A 17,779-nucleotide genomic window follows, 5' to 3' on the forward strand; every position below is an offset into this window, starting at 1 on the left:
TACTTATTCAATTGCATGGCTGTCAACCTTTCATTTGTAGGGCTAAGATACATAGAATTTCCATGTTAATATTTTTCAGCAAAAAAAAACAACCATGTCTCAGTAGTTATACTGTTTATTCTGGAAATAAATCTGTAAAAATGATACAATAGGCCTAGGTACGCTTGAAATCCAGTAAAACTGACATCTTACACAGTCGTCATACTGAAGAGATTCTGAAAAATCCAGGATAATGGAAAACTGTTGTGCTAAATTACGGACTGCTAAAATGTACGAAATGCAATAAGCTGCTTCTAGACACCAAGTTACTTGACGACGCCGGCTCCAGTTCCTACTGTACCCTACAGTCTTCCGGAAAAAGTCTCTTGATCCACGGTCCAGTTTGATCCTCGAGCTGGGACTGACCTGGTCTATCTACTCGTCTTAGCACCTTTCCTCCATTTGTCGGCTGAAGTCCTAACCCCTCCATCTCTCCCCCCCAAGCACCCTTGAGGGACCCCAACCCCCATACCCTTCCCAGCTGAGGCCAAGCCAGTGGCCTATCTGTGTGCTTTTTGAGAAAGGGGATGTCTGTGCGGGAGACTGGCCTCCCAGCAATCCTACCACAGTCACAAAGGCTCTCGCCAACAACACTCCCAAAATGGAAAAAAAAATAAAAAATTTTTAATGGCCATCTGTAAACCCCAGGAATTCTCTTCTTCACCGGCCGCAGTCCGTCTCTGTCAGTCTGTTCCTGGAGCACACAGACACTTCATGGTAAGTCTCCATTACAGGGCACAGCTTGGGAAACAACAAGAGGAATACATTTAATCTTCCAGTCCTTTTGGTCTTTGGGACAGGGTGCACTGGGCCGGGCTGCTTTGCCATGTGATGGCTCTGACCCACTTTGAGATATTTACCGAGCTAAATGTGTCACGGAAAGCTTCCCTGTCTGGACATGCTATCCGCTCTAAACGTCGATTTCCTGCGACGGCTCCTCCCCGCTTTACCCTTCAGCATATTTGTGCATGTGAGAGCACAGATTCCTACACACAAGTCTTAAGACACAACAATCCCTCTGATTCACTTATAACAGCAGTATAACAGAAATGAATATAAAGTGAAGCCGCCTGATATACATCCACATTTGGTTTCCGCAGTCCCCTTTCATGATGTCTTTCCTGCTTTTATGGTGGCATCAAGTACTCAGATTGGTGTTAGCAAGACTGAGTGTTCAGGAAGATGGGACCTCAGTATATGATAAATTTAGTCTCACTTCTACCACTTAAAAATGTCGTGAACATTTTTGAGCACACTCAAGTCTCACCTTCCTTGGTACTCGTAGACTGGGCTTCTGTGATCTGTGGACTCGTCACGCCCTCGCCGTGTGGTTCCTGGTTCTGCTCAGTCGCCTGTTCCACGTCAGTCATCTCTTCTGCCTTGTCATCTGGGAGCAAGCCGGAGCGCGTGGCAAACCACCGGCGGACAAGGTCTTCATCAAGCCGACTGGCTTCTACCAGCCCCTTGACGTGCTCCTCCTCCAACTTTCCGTGGGTATTCAGGTGCTCCTTCAGCACCTCAGTATCGCCCCTCTTGTAGTCCTCCTCTTCAGCCATTTGCTGGTAGCTTTCAAGCCACTTGAGCTGTCCATTCTTGTACACGTACCGGCTATCCCCGAACCAGCGCACCACCTCTGGCCTTGGCAGCCCCGTCCTGGCGATCAGCTCCTCATATTGAGGGCTGCTGGGCCACTGGGTTCGGGCAAACACTTGTTTCAGCAAATGCAGCTGGTCCGGGGTTTTTTTACCACGGGTAGACGGAGATAGATGCGGCACTTTTGGACTTTCAGCCTGTGTGGGTGGGCTGGCCTCAGCTTCAGGTTTGCCGTTGGATTCAGTAACCTTGAGCATTTTCAGATTTATCTTGATGGGGTTCACTTTGGGTTCAGACCCAGGAGTGTCTTCCTTCTGCTTGTCCTCCTTGTTTTGCTGCTGTGTTGATGTTCCCTGTGAAGGCCCATCTTTGCCATCTTTTACTATAGTGTCCTCTTCCATGAGATTATCATCTTCTTCCTCTTTCTCTGCCTTCTCAAACTCTTCCTTTTTCTTCTCAGCTGCTGCCTTCTTCCGACGCTCAGAGAACCAGCCGTCGATCTCACGCCGGGTCATCTTGGTCTCGGCACGCAGCCTGTCGACTTCCTCAACAGGGGGCGTGGGGTTCTGCAAGAAGCTGGCCTCGAGGGCCCGTATCTGTTGAGGGTCCCGTTCCTTGTAACGGATGGCAGTGAAATCTGGCGTCTGCTGCCGAGAGACTCGGCGAGATGGAGCGGGTGGAGATGTCTGGTGGTGATGCTGCTGCACTGTGCTCTGTGAGGACTGGCTGGATTTGGAGATTTCTGCAGAGGCGGGACTGTCGGCAAAGTCGAGGAGGGAATTCCCGCTGAAGAGGCCTCCTGTGCTGGAGCGTGCGCCCTTCAAGTTGCGATAATGGTAGCGCCGGTCACTGAACCACTTGCGTACCTCCCGCACCGTTAGGCCTGTGATTTTGGTGAGCCGCTCCACCTCCTCTTGATTGGGGAACTGGCAGCGAACGAAGCTCTGCTTCAGGGCGCTCAGCTGCTCCTGCGACTTCTTGTTCTTGTAGAAGCTGGGGTCCAGAAAGCTACTGGGGAGCGTACGTGAGCTGTGGGTCATGTTGAGGACGGGCGGCAACGCGTCCGCCGTTTTCTCGTCGCCGCTGACGCCAACGACGTCATCGGTGGAGCCTTTGTTAGCATCGCCGCCGCCGTTACCAGTGCTGGTGGTGCCGTTACTGCTGCTGCTGCTGCTGTTGGCTTCACCACCTTTGTTGCCATGGTTGCTATTGCTGCTGCTGCCACTGCTAACGTTAATAACACTGGTGTGACTTATAGTGCTGCTGGGGGTGATGCTGGTGCTGCAGGTAGTGCTGCTGGTGCTACTGCTAGTGCTTGTTGTTGAGCTGCTGGTGCTGCTGCTGCTGCTTCCACTGGGGGTAGTCATGCTGCTGCTGGTTGTACTGCTGCTCGTAGTACTAATACTATTACTACTACTATTACTACTGCTGCTGCTGCTGTTGCTGCTAATACTGCTATTAGTACTGATGATGACACTGCTGCCGCCACTGCTGCTGCTTTCAACGGTGCCCACCACCATGCTGACCCCCTTGTCTGCAACCAGTGCAGCTGTGGGCCTGGCTTGCATCAACGGCTTGGCAGCCATTTGAGGCTTGGGGGTGACTGCCAGGGCCACGGGGGCACTGCTGACTTGGAGGCCATTGGCGACCAAAGGCTGTGTGACGATCACGCCACCCTGACCAACCAGGCTGCCCTGCAGGATGTGGGGAATGCTGTTGTGGCCCAATGAAGCCGGCAGGACAGTGATGGTATGCTGAGCAGGGCCGTGGTGGGTTTGGCGTGGCTGTGGCTGTTGAGGGACGGGAGGAGCCGTCTGGATAATAGTGTTGAACATCTTCCGGCGGGCGTCCTCGATTTCCTCGGGTGACCAGCTGATTCCCTGCTTCAGTCGCTGTGCGGTGAACCAGATCTTGATCTGCTCCTCGGGATACTTGGTGACCACGGTCAGGTAGCAGAGCTCAGCTTTGGTTGGGTACGGGAATTTACTGAAGGACGTCTTTAAGAAACTGCTGTTGTCCATGGCGGCATCATAAGTGGGGATGCTGCTCAGGGGAATCATCACCTTGGGCAGGTTCCTAGAGCTTGTAGTGGATGAGGAAGAGGAGGACGAGGCGGATGAAGAGGCCGTCATAGTGGCTGACTGCTGATGAAGAGTCCGGTTCTGCACCACTGACACCACCTGGGTGATGGCGGTCTTGAGCACAGGCAGAGTTCCGGAGCCATTCACAACCTGCAAGGCTGTTGGAAGAGCAGGCTTGGTTGCGGCTCCATTGTGAACTATGGTGGGGACGTGTGTTACTGCTGGCAGCTCAATCTTCTCTGCTTCCTTACTGTTGATAGTATCTAACTCATCCACGCCGTGAGACACCACGATCCTCTTGGGCTCAGACTTGCCCTTTAACATCTTCATGATAGGCGTCTTGGTGATGGAGATCTCAGACTCTTTGGATCCCTCGTTCACCACCAGACTCTGCTCCACAGTTATCCGCCGGTCTCTTTTCTTCACCTGCAGCGTGGTGTTGACTGTACTGGGGTGGGCATGGGCGTTATGCAGGGCCAGTCCCTCGAACTTTGCCGCTGAGACTCCACAGTCCAAACAGTAGAAGCTGGGCTCAGCCCGGAAGTCAGCATGGACGTTATAAACATGGTCCAGAAAGAGGTTTAGGTCATGGGATTCAAAACCGCATGGTCGACAAGTGTATGTGCCTCCTTCTCGTTGTGTATTGCCCTTGTCAGAGCTGGCGGCTTCACTGGGCTCCTGAGAGCCTTGTCCACAGGAGTCCTCTCCAGCATGGAAGATAACAGGACGAGAAGACGCACAGTCTGGCAGGCCCTCCTCCTGTTCCCTGTCATCCTGTGTGTGCATGGTCTTCACCGGGATCATACATGGGATAGTGGATTTCCTCTTGCTAGCCATGGCTTTCAAAAACAGAGGAGTATTTGAGTATGAAGTGGTGGGGTGTTGGTTTTAATTGTAGAGCTGGTGTTTCCAGTCAAGGACCAGCCATTAGGAGACTGTAGTGTTCCTGCATGACCTTTCCGTAACCTCCAAGGTTTCTTCCCCTATTCAGACCTGTTTTCAGCACCGAGAAGCCAACCTACAAGGAAAATCGCAGATGAAAACATCATGTGGCAATTTTTTGGCAAATGAAACGAAAGGACTACTGGACACACATTAAGCAAATCTTCCTTGACCATAAATCTGGATCGTGCCCTTGTACATTTAACAAAAACCAATGCAGAAATGGGGGATTAAGGCATTTAGCTGAGGCGCTGAGCTCTCGCCGGCGCAGTCATTTAGCGGTTTACTTCATGCCAATGACATTTTACTGACAGTGCAGAATGTGAGAGAACACTCACATTTTCCAGCTCGGTCTGCCCACTGCCTTCCACCGCCTGCTTAAGTCGTCTGCTCTGCTCCACCTTATTTACCACATCGACAGTGAACAACAACCACCCGAACCTAGACCACAAGCTGGCAATCCTGGCACATTAACGAGTAAGCAAGTCTCTTCATTTTAGGAACCTCCTATATCTGTATTAGAACATTTGTTATTGAAAATGTCATATGGCTTTTTCAGATAATCTCTGTCCAAAGCTTAGCTTCTCCACAGCTGACTCTGACCAGAATGACTGGTTTGTAAGATGAATGGATGCATGACGTTTACCGACTCCTTTTCACCGCCATACACGTAACTCTCAGCTATATAAATGAATGCTCCGCTTCTTAAAATTAATAGAGAAGAGAACATTATCAAGTTATTGCAACCGGAAAGCACTTTCAATCTCAGTGGTTCAGAGGACAAAACAGCATCCTACTGGAATAACCTTAATTGACCTTTTCAACTGAATCTCCAAAGATGACATTTATTCAGTCAGCAAACACTTCATGGATTCAATGGGATTCTTATCACCCACTGATGACTTTCGTTTTTTTTTTTTTTTTTTAAAAAAAAACATAATTGAACCATTATCCAAATAAAACTCAGCTGTGGTGTTAACCTCCAGTAAAAGAAAAAAAAAAAGAATCTACCGGGAGAGAAAGACTAGGGACAGAGGCGACGAGCTTCCGCATGTTAGCACGGCATTAGCAAGAAGCCGGCGCCGCTCACCGAACATGGCCGGTCGACAGTGATGTTTATCGCTCCATGAGCAGCCCTTCCTGCCAAAGATCTGGGTCACCTCCATCTTACTCTCTAATCCCAGTTCGCCAGCACGTTAATTTGTTCTGCTTGCAGAAAGGTCGCGGCACACTTACGCCGATGCGCCATTAACCCTACGAAGGACGGAGATGCCAGAGGAAACCCAGACCCACAAGCTCTGCAGTGCCTGTGCAAGAGGAGGCCTCATTCCGCTCCAAATCTGATCTTCTCTGATCTTTTGATTATCCGCATCGTGCATTTTCATCAACCAAAACAACCAAATCAAAAGGAAATAAAGCACAGTGACACTTCCGAGATTCATCACGAAAGTCGATAACAATCATTCAATATATAAGGAATAATATATAGGATGTTTAAACAGTTTCAGCAGTATTCATGTTTCTGACAAATTCATGGGCAAATTTAGCTTTTCCCCCATTAAAAAAAAATCATCATAATAAGTTCTTTTTTATATACACACACACACACACACCTTTCACTACGGCAAACAGAAAAACGCTAGTTTTCAAATGCAGCTTGTTCACATACATATTTATAAAAACTACATGCAGCTTGTCAAATTGTCCATCTACACCTTGAGATATTTAAAGTGAAAATTCCAGTTCACAAGTGCACAGAATGGATCAATGTCTGGTACATATAACTGTGACTTTTGGGGGGGGGGGGTATCAAAGTAGTTCAGTGCTACTGGGACATCTGCAGCTCAGGCAGGAAGGGGGGTGCAATAAACCTGAGCTGGATCTGGCGTGCAGGAAGGGGTTAAGGGAGACCCCTTTGTGCAAATGAACAAGGTGTGCAGCCTCGTCGGAGGCCGCCATACATAACAGTGTTAGGAGAATGTAACGGCACTCAATGAAGTCTTTTCCTGTCAAACCGAGATCAAAGTTGCTTTATTAATGGGCTGACTGACAGGCTGTTATTAGCAGGAAGGTTTAAGCTCTCGTTCAGCAGGCGGGAAAACATTCCCCCTCGAGGACGAAAGAAAAGAGTCACTGATTTGAAACGTCCAGGCTGCCTAGGCACAGCGCCCCCTTCGGCAGAACTGGGGTGAGCGTAAACAGAAGTAGGCATCTTCCTGGACATTATGAGCGGTATTTCAATTCAGGGCCTGGCCTGCTCCTTCTGCACCACTGCAGGCCTTTCGTTATCCTGAGCGACATAAAGCTGAGGTAGGCCTCCTGCATCCCTGACCAGAACACAGCTTCAGCTCACCGCCCACCACTAACATTATTCTCCGACAAGTACGATAAAGCAAGACCCACGATGGGTCTAGGCTACACTGGCCAGTGCTGTTCTGTTATTCTAATTTTTAATTAATTTCATTTTTAATTATTTTTTTTTACTGTACATACTCAATAAAAGCAGTGCCTAGTTAGGATCATATTCAATTTACTAAGTGAAAAAAATCTTATGTCAGCTACATTGAAATTCGGCTAGCTAGCCCATAAACAACAGACTTTAACTTCAAATACAGAGCTGTACATAGTTAGCTTAACATTTAAATTCCGAAATAATGGCACTGACTGAGGTTCTCTAAGTATTCTTTTTTATTTTATTGGGAACTGCTGCTCTGAAACGTAAACCCCATGAACATGTTGGGCAAATAAAAAACCCCTTCCTTGACTACAACACGACGCAATGTTTAACGTATGGAAATCGCCATGTGAGAAGGGTCTGAATGAGGGCGGTCTGTGGCCCCAGCGCTTCCAGGTATGGAACAGGGACAAAATGTTCACAGGATATTGTGCTCTGTAACATTTGATTTGCTAATGGTAATATGGTGGTATGACTCGGTACAGCTCAGAATGGCTTAAAGGTGGGGGGTATGGAAAACATAAGGTGTAGTACGGGCGAGGGCACAGACGGTGGAACCACAGAGTGACGGCGGAACAGGAAGGGAACACGGTGTCCTACAGAGGCAAGAACTGCCCCTGGAGTCGGCCTTACTGCCCCAGCGAAGCTGTTCGGTTCCGCATCAGAGGGCACAACCCTGGCAAGGCGCAAGGGTCATATGACAAAGGCTCGAGGGGAGGGTCCAGGCCCGAGCAATATGGACGTTTATGGGAGCCGAGTGGGAGGGCTGAGTTGCAGGGGGGAGGGGTGGAAGCGAACATGAGCAGGGGGTGTGAATAGCTGTAGAGAAGGCGGTCCAAAGCTTCGACAAGGAATTTTCTACCACATCACTTCCCCCCCACCCCCACCCACCGCTACCACCACCACACTCCCTCCCTCCCTCCCTCTGCTCCACTCCCCTCCTCCTCCTCCTCCTCCTCCTCCTCCTCAGCAAAGTCCAAAGCTTCTGGAATTTTCCTCTCTGAACCGAACGGCTGTCTGGAAACCTGAACCAAGCAGAAGCTTGTAAACTGCGTCAACAGCCCCAGACGAGGGCATCTCCGAATCCGACCGTTAGGACACAATGGCAGAGCCCGCCACAAACATCGCAGAGCCCGTGTTCATTCAGATGTTTTCAAACTCCAATATAAAACTGGGAAGATATTCGCGTGCACGCTGTCTATTTTCGGCCAGGTGAAATCAAACACTGGTGCTATATATGGTTCAGGCGCACAGTGGGACGTATGCCATTTTCGTATAATTTCACGACAATACCACTCACTGCCATATTTAGGGTTCACCGTCGCCTTTGTAGTCATGGAGAAAATTCCATGCGTACCGACAGCAAAACCTATGCAGGCCTTATGCATGCATGTGTTCGCCTGATCTGATCGTGGCTTTCCTTCCAAAATGGTTTACCTTCGTTCGGTGTTAGCGACCCTCCCCCCATCCCCCCACCGTCTCTCCTCTCCAAGTTCGGCCCAGTCCACAGGGAAACAGGTCGGCAGCGTTACTGATGTGTTACTGTCCCCATGGCAACCCCCACCCCCGCCATCACCACCGCCACCACCCCTCCACCCTACAGTCTATTTCTCACACATGCAGACTGTTGCCACCACACTGAGTTCTTGCCCCCCTCCCACTTTGTGAGGCAACACTCCAGTCCAGGCCCCTGTCCTATTTCCGTGCCTCGGGTGGTATTCCGGTCTCTTAGGTGCTGCTGATAGCGGAGCAGGGAGTCTCCGCATGCCACCCGCAGCCTTTGGCTGGCGTTCCCTTCGACTCAAAACCCGGATTTACGGTCCACAGTCCACTCGCCATGCCTCGGAAACGACAAGAGCACAGCGTGCCGTTTCTGCACTCTGACTGACCTTACGTTCGGCACTCGCTTTCAAAACAGCGACAGAAGCAGAGATACTTATCGCGCAAAGATACGTCTATTTGCGTAACAGCGAGTCTATTTATTTAATCTTTAATTCGGGTAAAATCTCATTTTGCTGGTGTCAGTCTGCACCAGGAGCAGGAATCGCATTTAGCCAACGTGAAGATTCCATGGAAAATGCTTCGCTGGCAGACCCCAATGGCTAAACAGCGACTGGATGCCACGCGCCATGCCGCTCAACCTAAAATGGCCGACATCACAGGCTCTCGACCAGCAAGGCGCTGCGCGACCGGCCCCCAAACAGTATCCTGGCAGCCCAGGACAGAGGGGCTCTTTTTCATTATGTCTAAGCCCAAAAAATTCCAGTTTTTCAAATCTTTTTTTGAGTTACAAATTGTAACGAACCTTGAACACTTATCCTAAAACGTCCCAGACAAAGCAGTATGCATACAAACTGGGGAAAAAAAAAAATTTGCCTTACACATTACATTATTAAATTATTTTAACAGAAGTAATTCTATAATAACAACTGGAATACAAACTAAGGTACTCGATCTGGGTGACATTTAATGGAAAAACCGACTAATAATCAAAACATCTACAATAACTTTAAGTCGGAGTTCTGCAGAATACAGTTTCCAATAAGTTCCATGACACTCAAAGCACAGTATAAACAGCACTCCTGGAAACATGAAGTCCCCCCCCCCCCCAACTCCTACTTTCATTGTCAGTTTATAAGAGAGACAAACTCATCTATTTTCAACAGTAAAGAAAACCAAGACAACCTTAAGTGACCTCTCTGGCCTTCCTTTGTCTAGCTAGCCTGGATTATTTCATATTTATTCGGCCAGGCAGTAACCAAAGCAGTAGTACTGTGCATGAAGTATCGAACAAATAACGCCAGGAAACCCTTTCGGCAGCAAAGTTGATTTATTCCTTCATTATAATTTTGATATCTGTTACTTTGCAAAAGCTATATAAGCCTTTGGGCTATCAGAAAGATATTTCAAGAGACGACTTCACAGATTACAGGTATATGGATAAACGGTGCTTTAAATGGGTTTGCTTAGCAGTGACCTAAAAGGATATGGTAGGGTTTCGATTTTTAAGTATGGACTAATAGCATGCCAATGTTGACATTCGGTATAGAGAGTGGTGGAGAAGTCAAAGGTCACTAACCAACAGACACTAAGGCAGTATTACTCATACCCGGATTCCCACATATTTATATACATGTCAAAAATGATATTATTTCCAGTAGTGCCTCAGAACACCCAGGCTATATCAAGCATCAATGAAATACAGAACTGCAACACTGAAAATGCCTACAAAGCAACAGGCATCTCTTGTGGAGCAATACGGAAAATCTGCATATCCAAAGTGGAGAAAAAGGCAAAAAATGATATGATTCATCCCTAGACAATGGATATAGGGTTCGGCAATAGCCTAAGGTAGAGTTTGATATTGGGGGGGACACTTAACAATTGAAATTAAGAGGTCTATTTGTTGAAGGGATGAGTAAAGCCAAAGTAAATACTGGAGGGCATATGTACCCTCAGCCCCCTCCCCCGATCCTACGCCCCTGGATGCAGGTAAGCTATTCGACTGGCTTCTAGACAAGCGTGACTTGCAGTCTCGAGCTATGAAAATAAAAAAAGTCCACCCCCGTCATAACGCCAACTTCTGTGCAGAAATCAACAGTTCACCGCCCTCCCCATTCTCATCCCTGTCCTCATCCACGGATGCACCGGCATCGGACGAGACGTGGAGGCAAACCGATGAGGGTTGTGTGTTGGGGTGCAGGGTGGCGCACACGGAGCCGATGTGCAGCCTGTCGTGTACGTGTGCGGGTACATGGTCAGCCGAAAAAAAAATGAAAAGAAAAAAAAATACTCAAAAAACGTAGCGAACAAAACTGGCGCGTGCTGCCCTTCCGCTCAAGTTTCCATTAGCTCGCGGAGTTAACGCTGGCGCGAGCTACAGCCTCGCGCTGACAGTGCCCGAAAAAAGGGGGACGGGGAAGACACCCCCCGGAAAATAAAATATACTCAATACGCGCCCCCCCTCCCTCGTCCACTGTCGCCATTTTAAACAGGCGACTTCACGTAGCTAGCAAGCTAAACTGCCCTGCACCGCAAAGCAAAAGGTAACGTTAACGTAACTTTACAGAGGTGAAATTAAATAGCGGCGCCACGGGAGAAACGAAATACCGAAACTGAACTTACCTTGCAGTTGATTCGGCAAAGGGTAAATGGGTACGATAAACAATAAATAGCTAGTCGTACAGCTATATAAATAAATAACATAATATTTGGGATATACTTGGTGCCAATTGCAACGAGGGGGTGGACCCTCTCTCGTGAAGTCTTTCGGGTACCGAGAGAAAAACCCGACAATGGTCACTACAACAAGGTGTAATGGCCTCTTATGTCTTGTTTATTACGAATCGATCTGGCCAGAAAGAGGAGGCAAAAGAAAATACTACGTACGTACCCAGTGTAGGAACACGTGATCCGGAGCGTCACCCATCAGCAAAACCCTTGGATCGGCGTGAGCTGCTGCTGCTCGCTGTACCGGCTCGGTCGGGTGGAAAGTTTGTTTGTGGGGGGCAGAAAAAACACTTAATCAAAAGAAATCAGGCACTTGATGTTTAACCGATGAGCTGCCGCGAAACTGACGCTTTCGCATGTGATGCGTTGTGCAAAAGTTACGCCGAAGTCACCGCTCTGATATGCTAATAAGCACCATGTACTATGTCTGGTGTAATACTTCCAAATAACACTATTTGGACATGGAGCTGAGATTAGCACGAAATTATAATAATTCACAATTTTTCTGGTGTTGAAATATGCTGTGTTATTAAACATATGGTTTGATATTTATGTTAATAAAGTGAGAAATGCGTTTAATATCACTGGTATTTTAATAATATATTATTCCAAGCCAGTGAAATCCACGTACGTTTAATATAAGATGATAAAAGGGTTGCTACCATATTAAATGACCTGTATAAAACTTTACAGCCAAAATCTTGAATGAACATGTCTTGCTAGTGCCTGCCTAGTAAAAATACTTATATATTGATTTTGTCTTTACAAAAACTTGTTGCATACAGGGTGCGCATTCAGGAAATTAAACATTGCAAACAAAGAATGACACCTCTGTTATAATACAAAATAATACAAAATTACAGTACTAGTCTCAAAATAATACAAAAGTATACAAAAAAATGCATCGTCAGAACCGGTCACTAAAAGACTAAAAATTACAAGACAAGCTGTTTCCCTTATTATTAATAGTGTTCCATTAATCCCACTTTTTAAATTAATATAGGGGGATTAATATGCATATATGGATGTATGAAAGCCATACGGTCGGAATTTTAATCTCGGCGTCTCTAAATTGTTCTAATTGTCGTAGTATACACTGCCCACGAATCAGCTATTATGCGGCGTCGGTCACTCCAAATTACAGTATCAACGTCCTGTATGAGAATTCCCACAAAATTCAGAAAAGGTTCCACGATTTTACGGAAAATGTTTTATCAGATTCAGATTATATGCAAAAAAACATTGCATGAAGAAAATACACAAAATGGCTTAACAATGTGATCAAATGAATAGGACCATTAGCCCTATATGACATCATGAATACTGGTGGTAATATTTGAATTTTGCGTTGCAGAAATTAGTGTTTGAATGAAGATGCTAGCTGATACTAGACTAGATTCTTGTAAGGCTTTTAATTAGTACGTAATATATGTAATCAGCGTCAAATTGTAAAATAGGCTTAAGTGAGCTTTGTTTAGCGAGAAGAAGCGTGACACTTTTTTCATCCTGTGGGAGAAATTGCGTTCTTTAGCTATCCTACCTACTCTCTGCCAGCACTGGCTTAGGGCTGCTGGGTGGCCTTTTCTTTTGCGAGGCAGTTTACTCGTTTGACTGCTTTCCTGCTGCTTGATTAACACATTCACGTACGTTAATATATAAATATGCCTGTTACAGTCAAAACTGTCAAACATGAGTAATGCAACAATGACTATTTGGCTGTTTAACAAGACAGTTTTAATACCTTCAGGATACTCATACAATTGGATAGTTACAGCAGTGTCCATTACAAAGTGTTACTATAGTCAAGACATTAATTCTTATCAATTCCATGTACAGCATACCCAGCTCACGTAGATATAGATAACATTGGTGTTGGCCAATGTCTTACTAGTGATTTAGTGAACTTACTGTCCATTACTATCATAAGATTCAAAGCAAATTTACATTAAGGCTTCAGATAGCACTAAATAAAGCTAGAATCACTTTTACACTAGACCCAGTTGCAGTGGTTCCTTTCTATTGTAAAGGATTATGTCTACTACCGCTATATTAAACATTACGGGTAGTACAGTTAGACCGTGAAGTTGAAAATGCAAACAAAACTGATAGACGAGGAATCATGCTTCCATTCTTAGCTATAGTTAATCGTATTTAAAGTAGAGTTACGGCCTTCGCAACCATGCACGAACGCAAATTGTACATATGCAGAATTGAAAGCGGGTTATTAAAAACCCTTATTGTCGTTCTAGTTGAGCACTTCCTATTGGTTCAGCGAGCGAGCGTCGCGTAATGTCATTGGCTGGGAGGACGACGTAACAGTGTAGGACGCATGCGTCGAAAGTGGGAGAGGTAGCGCTTTGGAAGGAATGAATCGGGCCTTTGAGGGAAAGTGCGGGAGCTCTTAGAGTAGGGGGGCGTGTGTCTGAGCGCCAGTTCGCTGAATCACTGCACTTATCTTGCATGCAAACGGCGTCGCAGAACTGTTTTATAAGCAAAGCGGGGTATTCACTTTAGGAAGTCAGGAATTTAGTACTATTAAAAGAAAAGATTTTGCCGAACTTAATTGTGACAGCATGAGTATGGCGTAAAGCGTTCATTTGGAGGAGACGGTTAGTGTTTATGGAGATGAACTTCTCGGCTCCAGAGATGGCTGCAGATGAACAACTCCGCATGTAATATTCTGGTTTACAGCTGTGTCATTGAATATTAAAACTAATTTGATAAGCGATGTAACTTCAGTAGTTTCTGGAACGTCGGTGACAAGTGTTTTTCTGGTTCAGATTAGCAAAATCGTTTAATTTAGAAACACAAAAAGGATGATTGGCCTAATCTCGTGAAAGGTATTAAAAGGTGTTTATGTAGTAGTAATAATACAGTTAAGGTAAAATAGATCATATAATAATCTAAGAAATTAGGGTAAACCCAATAATTGTTACCCCAGATAAACACCCATATAGTCAGCAACAGCATTGCAAACATTTAGACGAAATGGGATCCCTGCACCGCTGTGCGAAATTCATTTTGTTAATCCGGCGATTCGTATGGATGTCAGAGCACCGGCGCTTTCGCGGTTTACAGCCGAGGGCATGTACGAAAAGCAGTCACGGTACTCGGATCTTGTAATGGAAACTTGGTGAGCTGAAGCCTCTAATCAAATAGCCGTATATAGAGCTGGAGATTGGAAATACAGCAGTACACAAGTATCTGGAGTTTCTGTTCTTTCATTTACACCAAAAACAATGTGAATGAGAGTTTTTCTCTCTAGCTATACTGACGAATACAGATTAAATTTACCCAGGACTACGTCAGGGTGAAATCGTTTCATGACGATTTTGGGGAATAAGTTATTATTCAAAAATTCTTATTATTAAGGAATAAAAAAATTGTAAAACCCATCCATCCATTTTCTGAAGCCGCTTGTCCTGTTCCGGGTGGTCCAGAACCAATGCTGGAGGCTACGGGCACAAGGCAGGGAAGAACCCATTGCAGGGCACACTCGCACACCATTCACTCGCACACCATTCACTCGCACAAGAACACCTGCGAGCGGTTTGGTAACTCCAGTTATCCTTTTCATGTTTTTGGACTGTGGGGGGAACCCACGACAACACGGGGAGAACATGCAAACTCCACACACGGAACCCTGGTGGAGAGTTGAACCCAGGTCCCAGAGGTGTGCGGTGACAGTGCTAACCACCGCACCACCCCTTTTTTAAAATCTATGATCAATAACCAAGAAACCAGCAAAATGTAATATATGTTTCCATGCGATTGGCATTTAAAAGAAAATTAAGGCAATATTCCCTAAAGAGTCAACGAAAACTAGGACGCCCATGAAGACAGAATTTCCAGATGTTGCAAATAAGGATATAACATGATATGATCATTTTAAATAGTAGCAACTTGTACGTTATTTGCATTTTTAGCGACAGTTCTCATGATAGACAAAGTTGACCCTGTAACAGCGGTAATGGACTATTCCACTCTGAGACTTTGCGCTACCCGGCTTTCTTTACTGGTTGTTTACTGCCAAGCGAACTGGCACAAAGTAACAAGAAGAAAACAGCACAAAGATAGAAGACTAACATTACATCTCCCTTGTCTGATACTGTCTCACTAGGGTGCTAGACAACATGAGAACAGATGTGGACAGAACGCAATTAAACGAACGTGTGCAAAAATTCAAGATTAACCTCAGCGAAAGAGGGAACGGATACACTTCTTACATTTGGCCAACAGATCCTCCGGCACAATACCCCCATCAGCATGTTTTACCGACAGCATTCCCACTCCCATTCTGATTGGTAAGTTTTACCGCTGGCATCCTGAACTCTGATTAGCATATTATTGATGTTCCTTTGCTAATACTTCTTCCTTGTTTCTCTTTCAGCTCCAAAAATATATCCAATGGCCCACTTAGGGGGCCCCCTACCCATGTCGGCCTAGGGTCCCCCGAGAAGATGTTGACATGAAAGTAAAAACACTTGATTTACAGCTTTTGAGGGCACCAGTGTGGCTCACCCAGTAACATTGATGCACATCTCCAGGTTTGGGAGATTGAAGCCCACCAGTGCTTAGTGCATGTGGGGCTTGCATGTTCTCCCAGTGTTTTGTGTGATTCCTTTTTGACATTCCAGTTTCCTTACACTGTTCAAAGACATGCAGTTAAACCAGTGTTTCTCAACCCGGTTCTCAGGGAAGGGTCCACATTTCTCCTCCCTGCCAGACACTCCACATTTTTGCTCCATGGACTAAGTTGAGAAACACTGAGTTCGACTCTTCTGTGTCTCTAAATTGTCCGTGGAGAGACAGAAAAGTGAGATTTGCATCTGTTCTGTCAGATCCCATGCCATCATACTGCTCTTTTGTACTTCTTTCAGCACATAGGTGAGGAGGGGGGGGTGCATTTTGTTTTATTCCTGATGTCTCAATTTCCATCAAAAATAGTAAAAAAAAAAAACCCATTTAATCAACTGATTTTCTTCATGCTACCAGTGTAATAGGAGAGAACTAAGCAGTACTGAATTTTCTTTGTATGCAATATTGTAAAATTTTGTGGATCTAGTGCTGGTTTGTTCTGATGTCAGTTTGCCTGTCACCAGTAAGTTCTTTCTGTCAAAGGAGAACCTGATGACCAAAATTCAGTTTCTGTTTTTTATGTATGACAGAAGTATAATTTTATCATTATTCATCATCATTTCCCCACCACTTTTCCTGGTGACATTCACAGCACTTGTCATTCTTTTCTTCTCATCATGAACGCCAGCCCCATATTTTCCTGGTGTCTCCTGTCAATCAAGGCATTCAGTTTAAAAATGATACCACATGTTGTGATGGTAAGTTTATCAGCAAATGCCCTTTTCAATGTTTATACAAAGCTGAGGTCTGAGGCTTCTGCACTTTGCTGTGAATCCTATAGGAACTATAAACACGTAGCTGGCTAAACTCATGCAAATTATGAAGCTATGGCCCAAGATTCTATAGAAAATAGAAGAGCTGCTGATGACCTTCTTTATAAGTTGACATAAATAGAATGAACTTCATTCATTGACCCATTCATCTTCAGTCTGCTTGTCTGGAGGGATACCCCATCATCCACAGCATGTCCTGCTTCTTGTCCAGGGTCTGCCCCATTGCGGCATGCTTGGGAACAGCTCCGATGGAAGCCATCTTATCAGATATTCAAACATCCTCGTCTGGCACTTTTACCCTAAATTAAACAACTCTATCTGTTACATAAGCTGACTTGGAAAGAATTCATGGCCAATGGTTATACAAACGAATAAGGAAATGGGATCATGGCAAATAATTAAATTACTATTCACTTATTACTCTTTTGTATAATGTTTTACAGCAATTATGCACGAAAAGATTTTATTTTGTTTTAAGTCATTTGTTTTTAGTTGTTTAAACTTCTCATTAATATAAAATATTTCGTTATACAACTCCTGATGTGTTGCCCAATGAAGTTGGGCGTTGCTAGGTTACGACATCCGGGGTTTATCCCCGGTTTTCTCGTTCGGTTTAGCCCCGAATGCCCCTGTCCAGCGACGCCTACTTCGCGCTTTTTAAAGTTTTAAGGTGGTGCTTAATAAAATGAATTTCAAAACCAGGTGACTTCAGGAATTGTGCCGATAACACTGAGTAGTTAGAAAACAACAATCTCACCAAGAAACCGATTAATCATATTTCAATACTTCAAAATGCGAATGAAAACGCATTAAATGTGTTTTCAATATTTTGTTCCTTCAAGGAAAAAAGTACACATTTTCAGTGGCGTAAATGTTTGGTAAATACACACTTATTTGTATTAACCTCGGTACAAATGCATCTCAAAAGTATCCTTATTAACTATAACAGCTTAACAGCCACTGCGCAAGCACCGATCATCACATGCAGCTGGTGCGGCCACTTTCCGTCTGTCACATTCAATGTAGGC

General features: G+C 45.4%; 1 protein-coding gene across 3 annotated transcripts; it reads right to left on the reverse strand.

The window, feature by feature from the left end:
- Window positions 1-99: 99 nt before the first annotated feature.
- zhx3b (zinc fingers and homeoboxes 3b) lies at window positions 100-11,758 on the reverse strand. 3 transcript variants are annotated; one of them, XM_048982668.1, is made up of 3 exons: window positions 11,504-11,758; window positions 1,307-4,731; window positions 100-780 (listed from the first exon to the last, which is right to left on the reverse strand). In XM_048982668.1, the coding sequence occupies exons 2-3, from the start codon at window positions 4,548-4,550 to the stop codon at window positions 752-754; spliced, it is 3,273 nt and encodes a 1,090-aa protein (XP_048838625.1). In that variant the 5' UTR covers window positions 4,551-4,731; window positions 11,504-11,758; the 3' UTR covers window positions 100-751. The 3 variants fall into 3 exon arrangements, with proteins under 3 accessions (XP_048838625.1, XP_048838626.1, XP_048838623.1); XM_048982669.1 differs by lacking the exon at window positions 11,504-11,758 and adding an exon at window positions 11,236-11,493 and having other exon boundaries at window positions 100-733; XM_048982666.1 differs by lacking the exon at window positions 11,504-11,758 and adding an exon at window positions 11,236-11,493.
- Window positions 11,759-17,779: the final 6,021 nt, after the last annotated feature.

Source organism: Brienomyrus brachyistius, chromosome 18, assembly GCF_023856365.1.
Source record: "Brienomyrus brachyistius isolate T26 chromosome 18, BBRACH_0.4, whole genome shotgun sequence".
NCBI lineage: Eukaryota > Metazoa > Chordata > Actinopteri > Osteoglossiformes > Mormyridae > Brienomyrus > Brienomyrus brachyistius.

Bases quoted from the DNA above. Each gene is read 5' to 3' on its own strand.
- zhx3b (XM_048982668.1), bottom strand. From the start codon at position 4,550: ATGGCTAGCAAGAGGAAATCCACTATCCCATGTATGATCCCGGTGAAG. The intron at 781-1,306 runs GTGAGACTTGAG...TTGTTTCCCAAG, and splicing joins GTCTACGAGTACCAAGGAAG to CTGTGCCCTGTAATGGAGAC.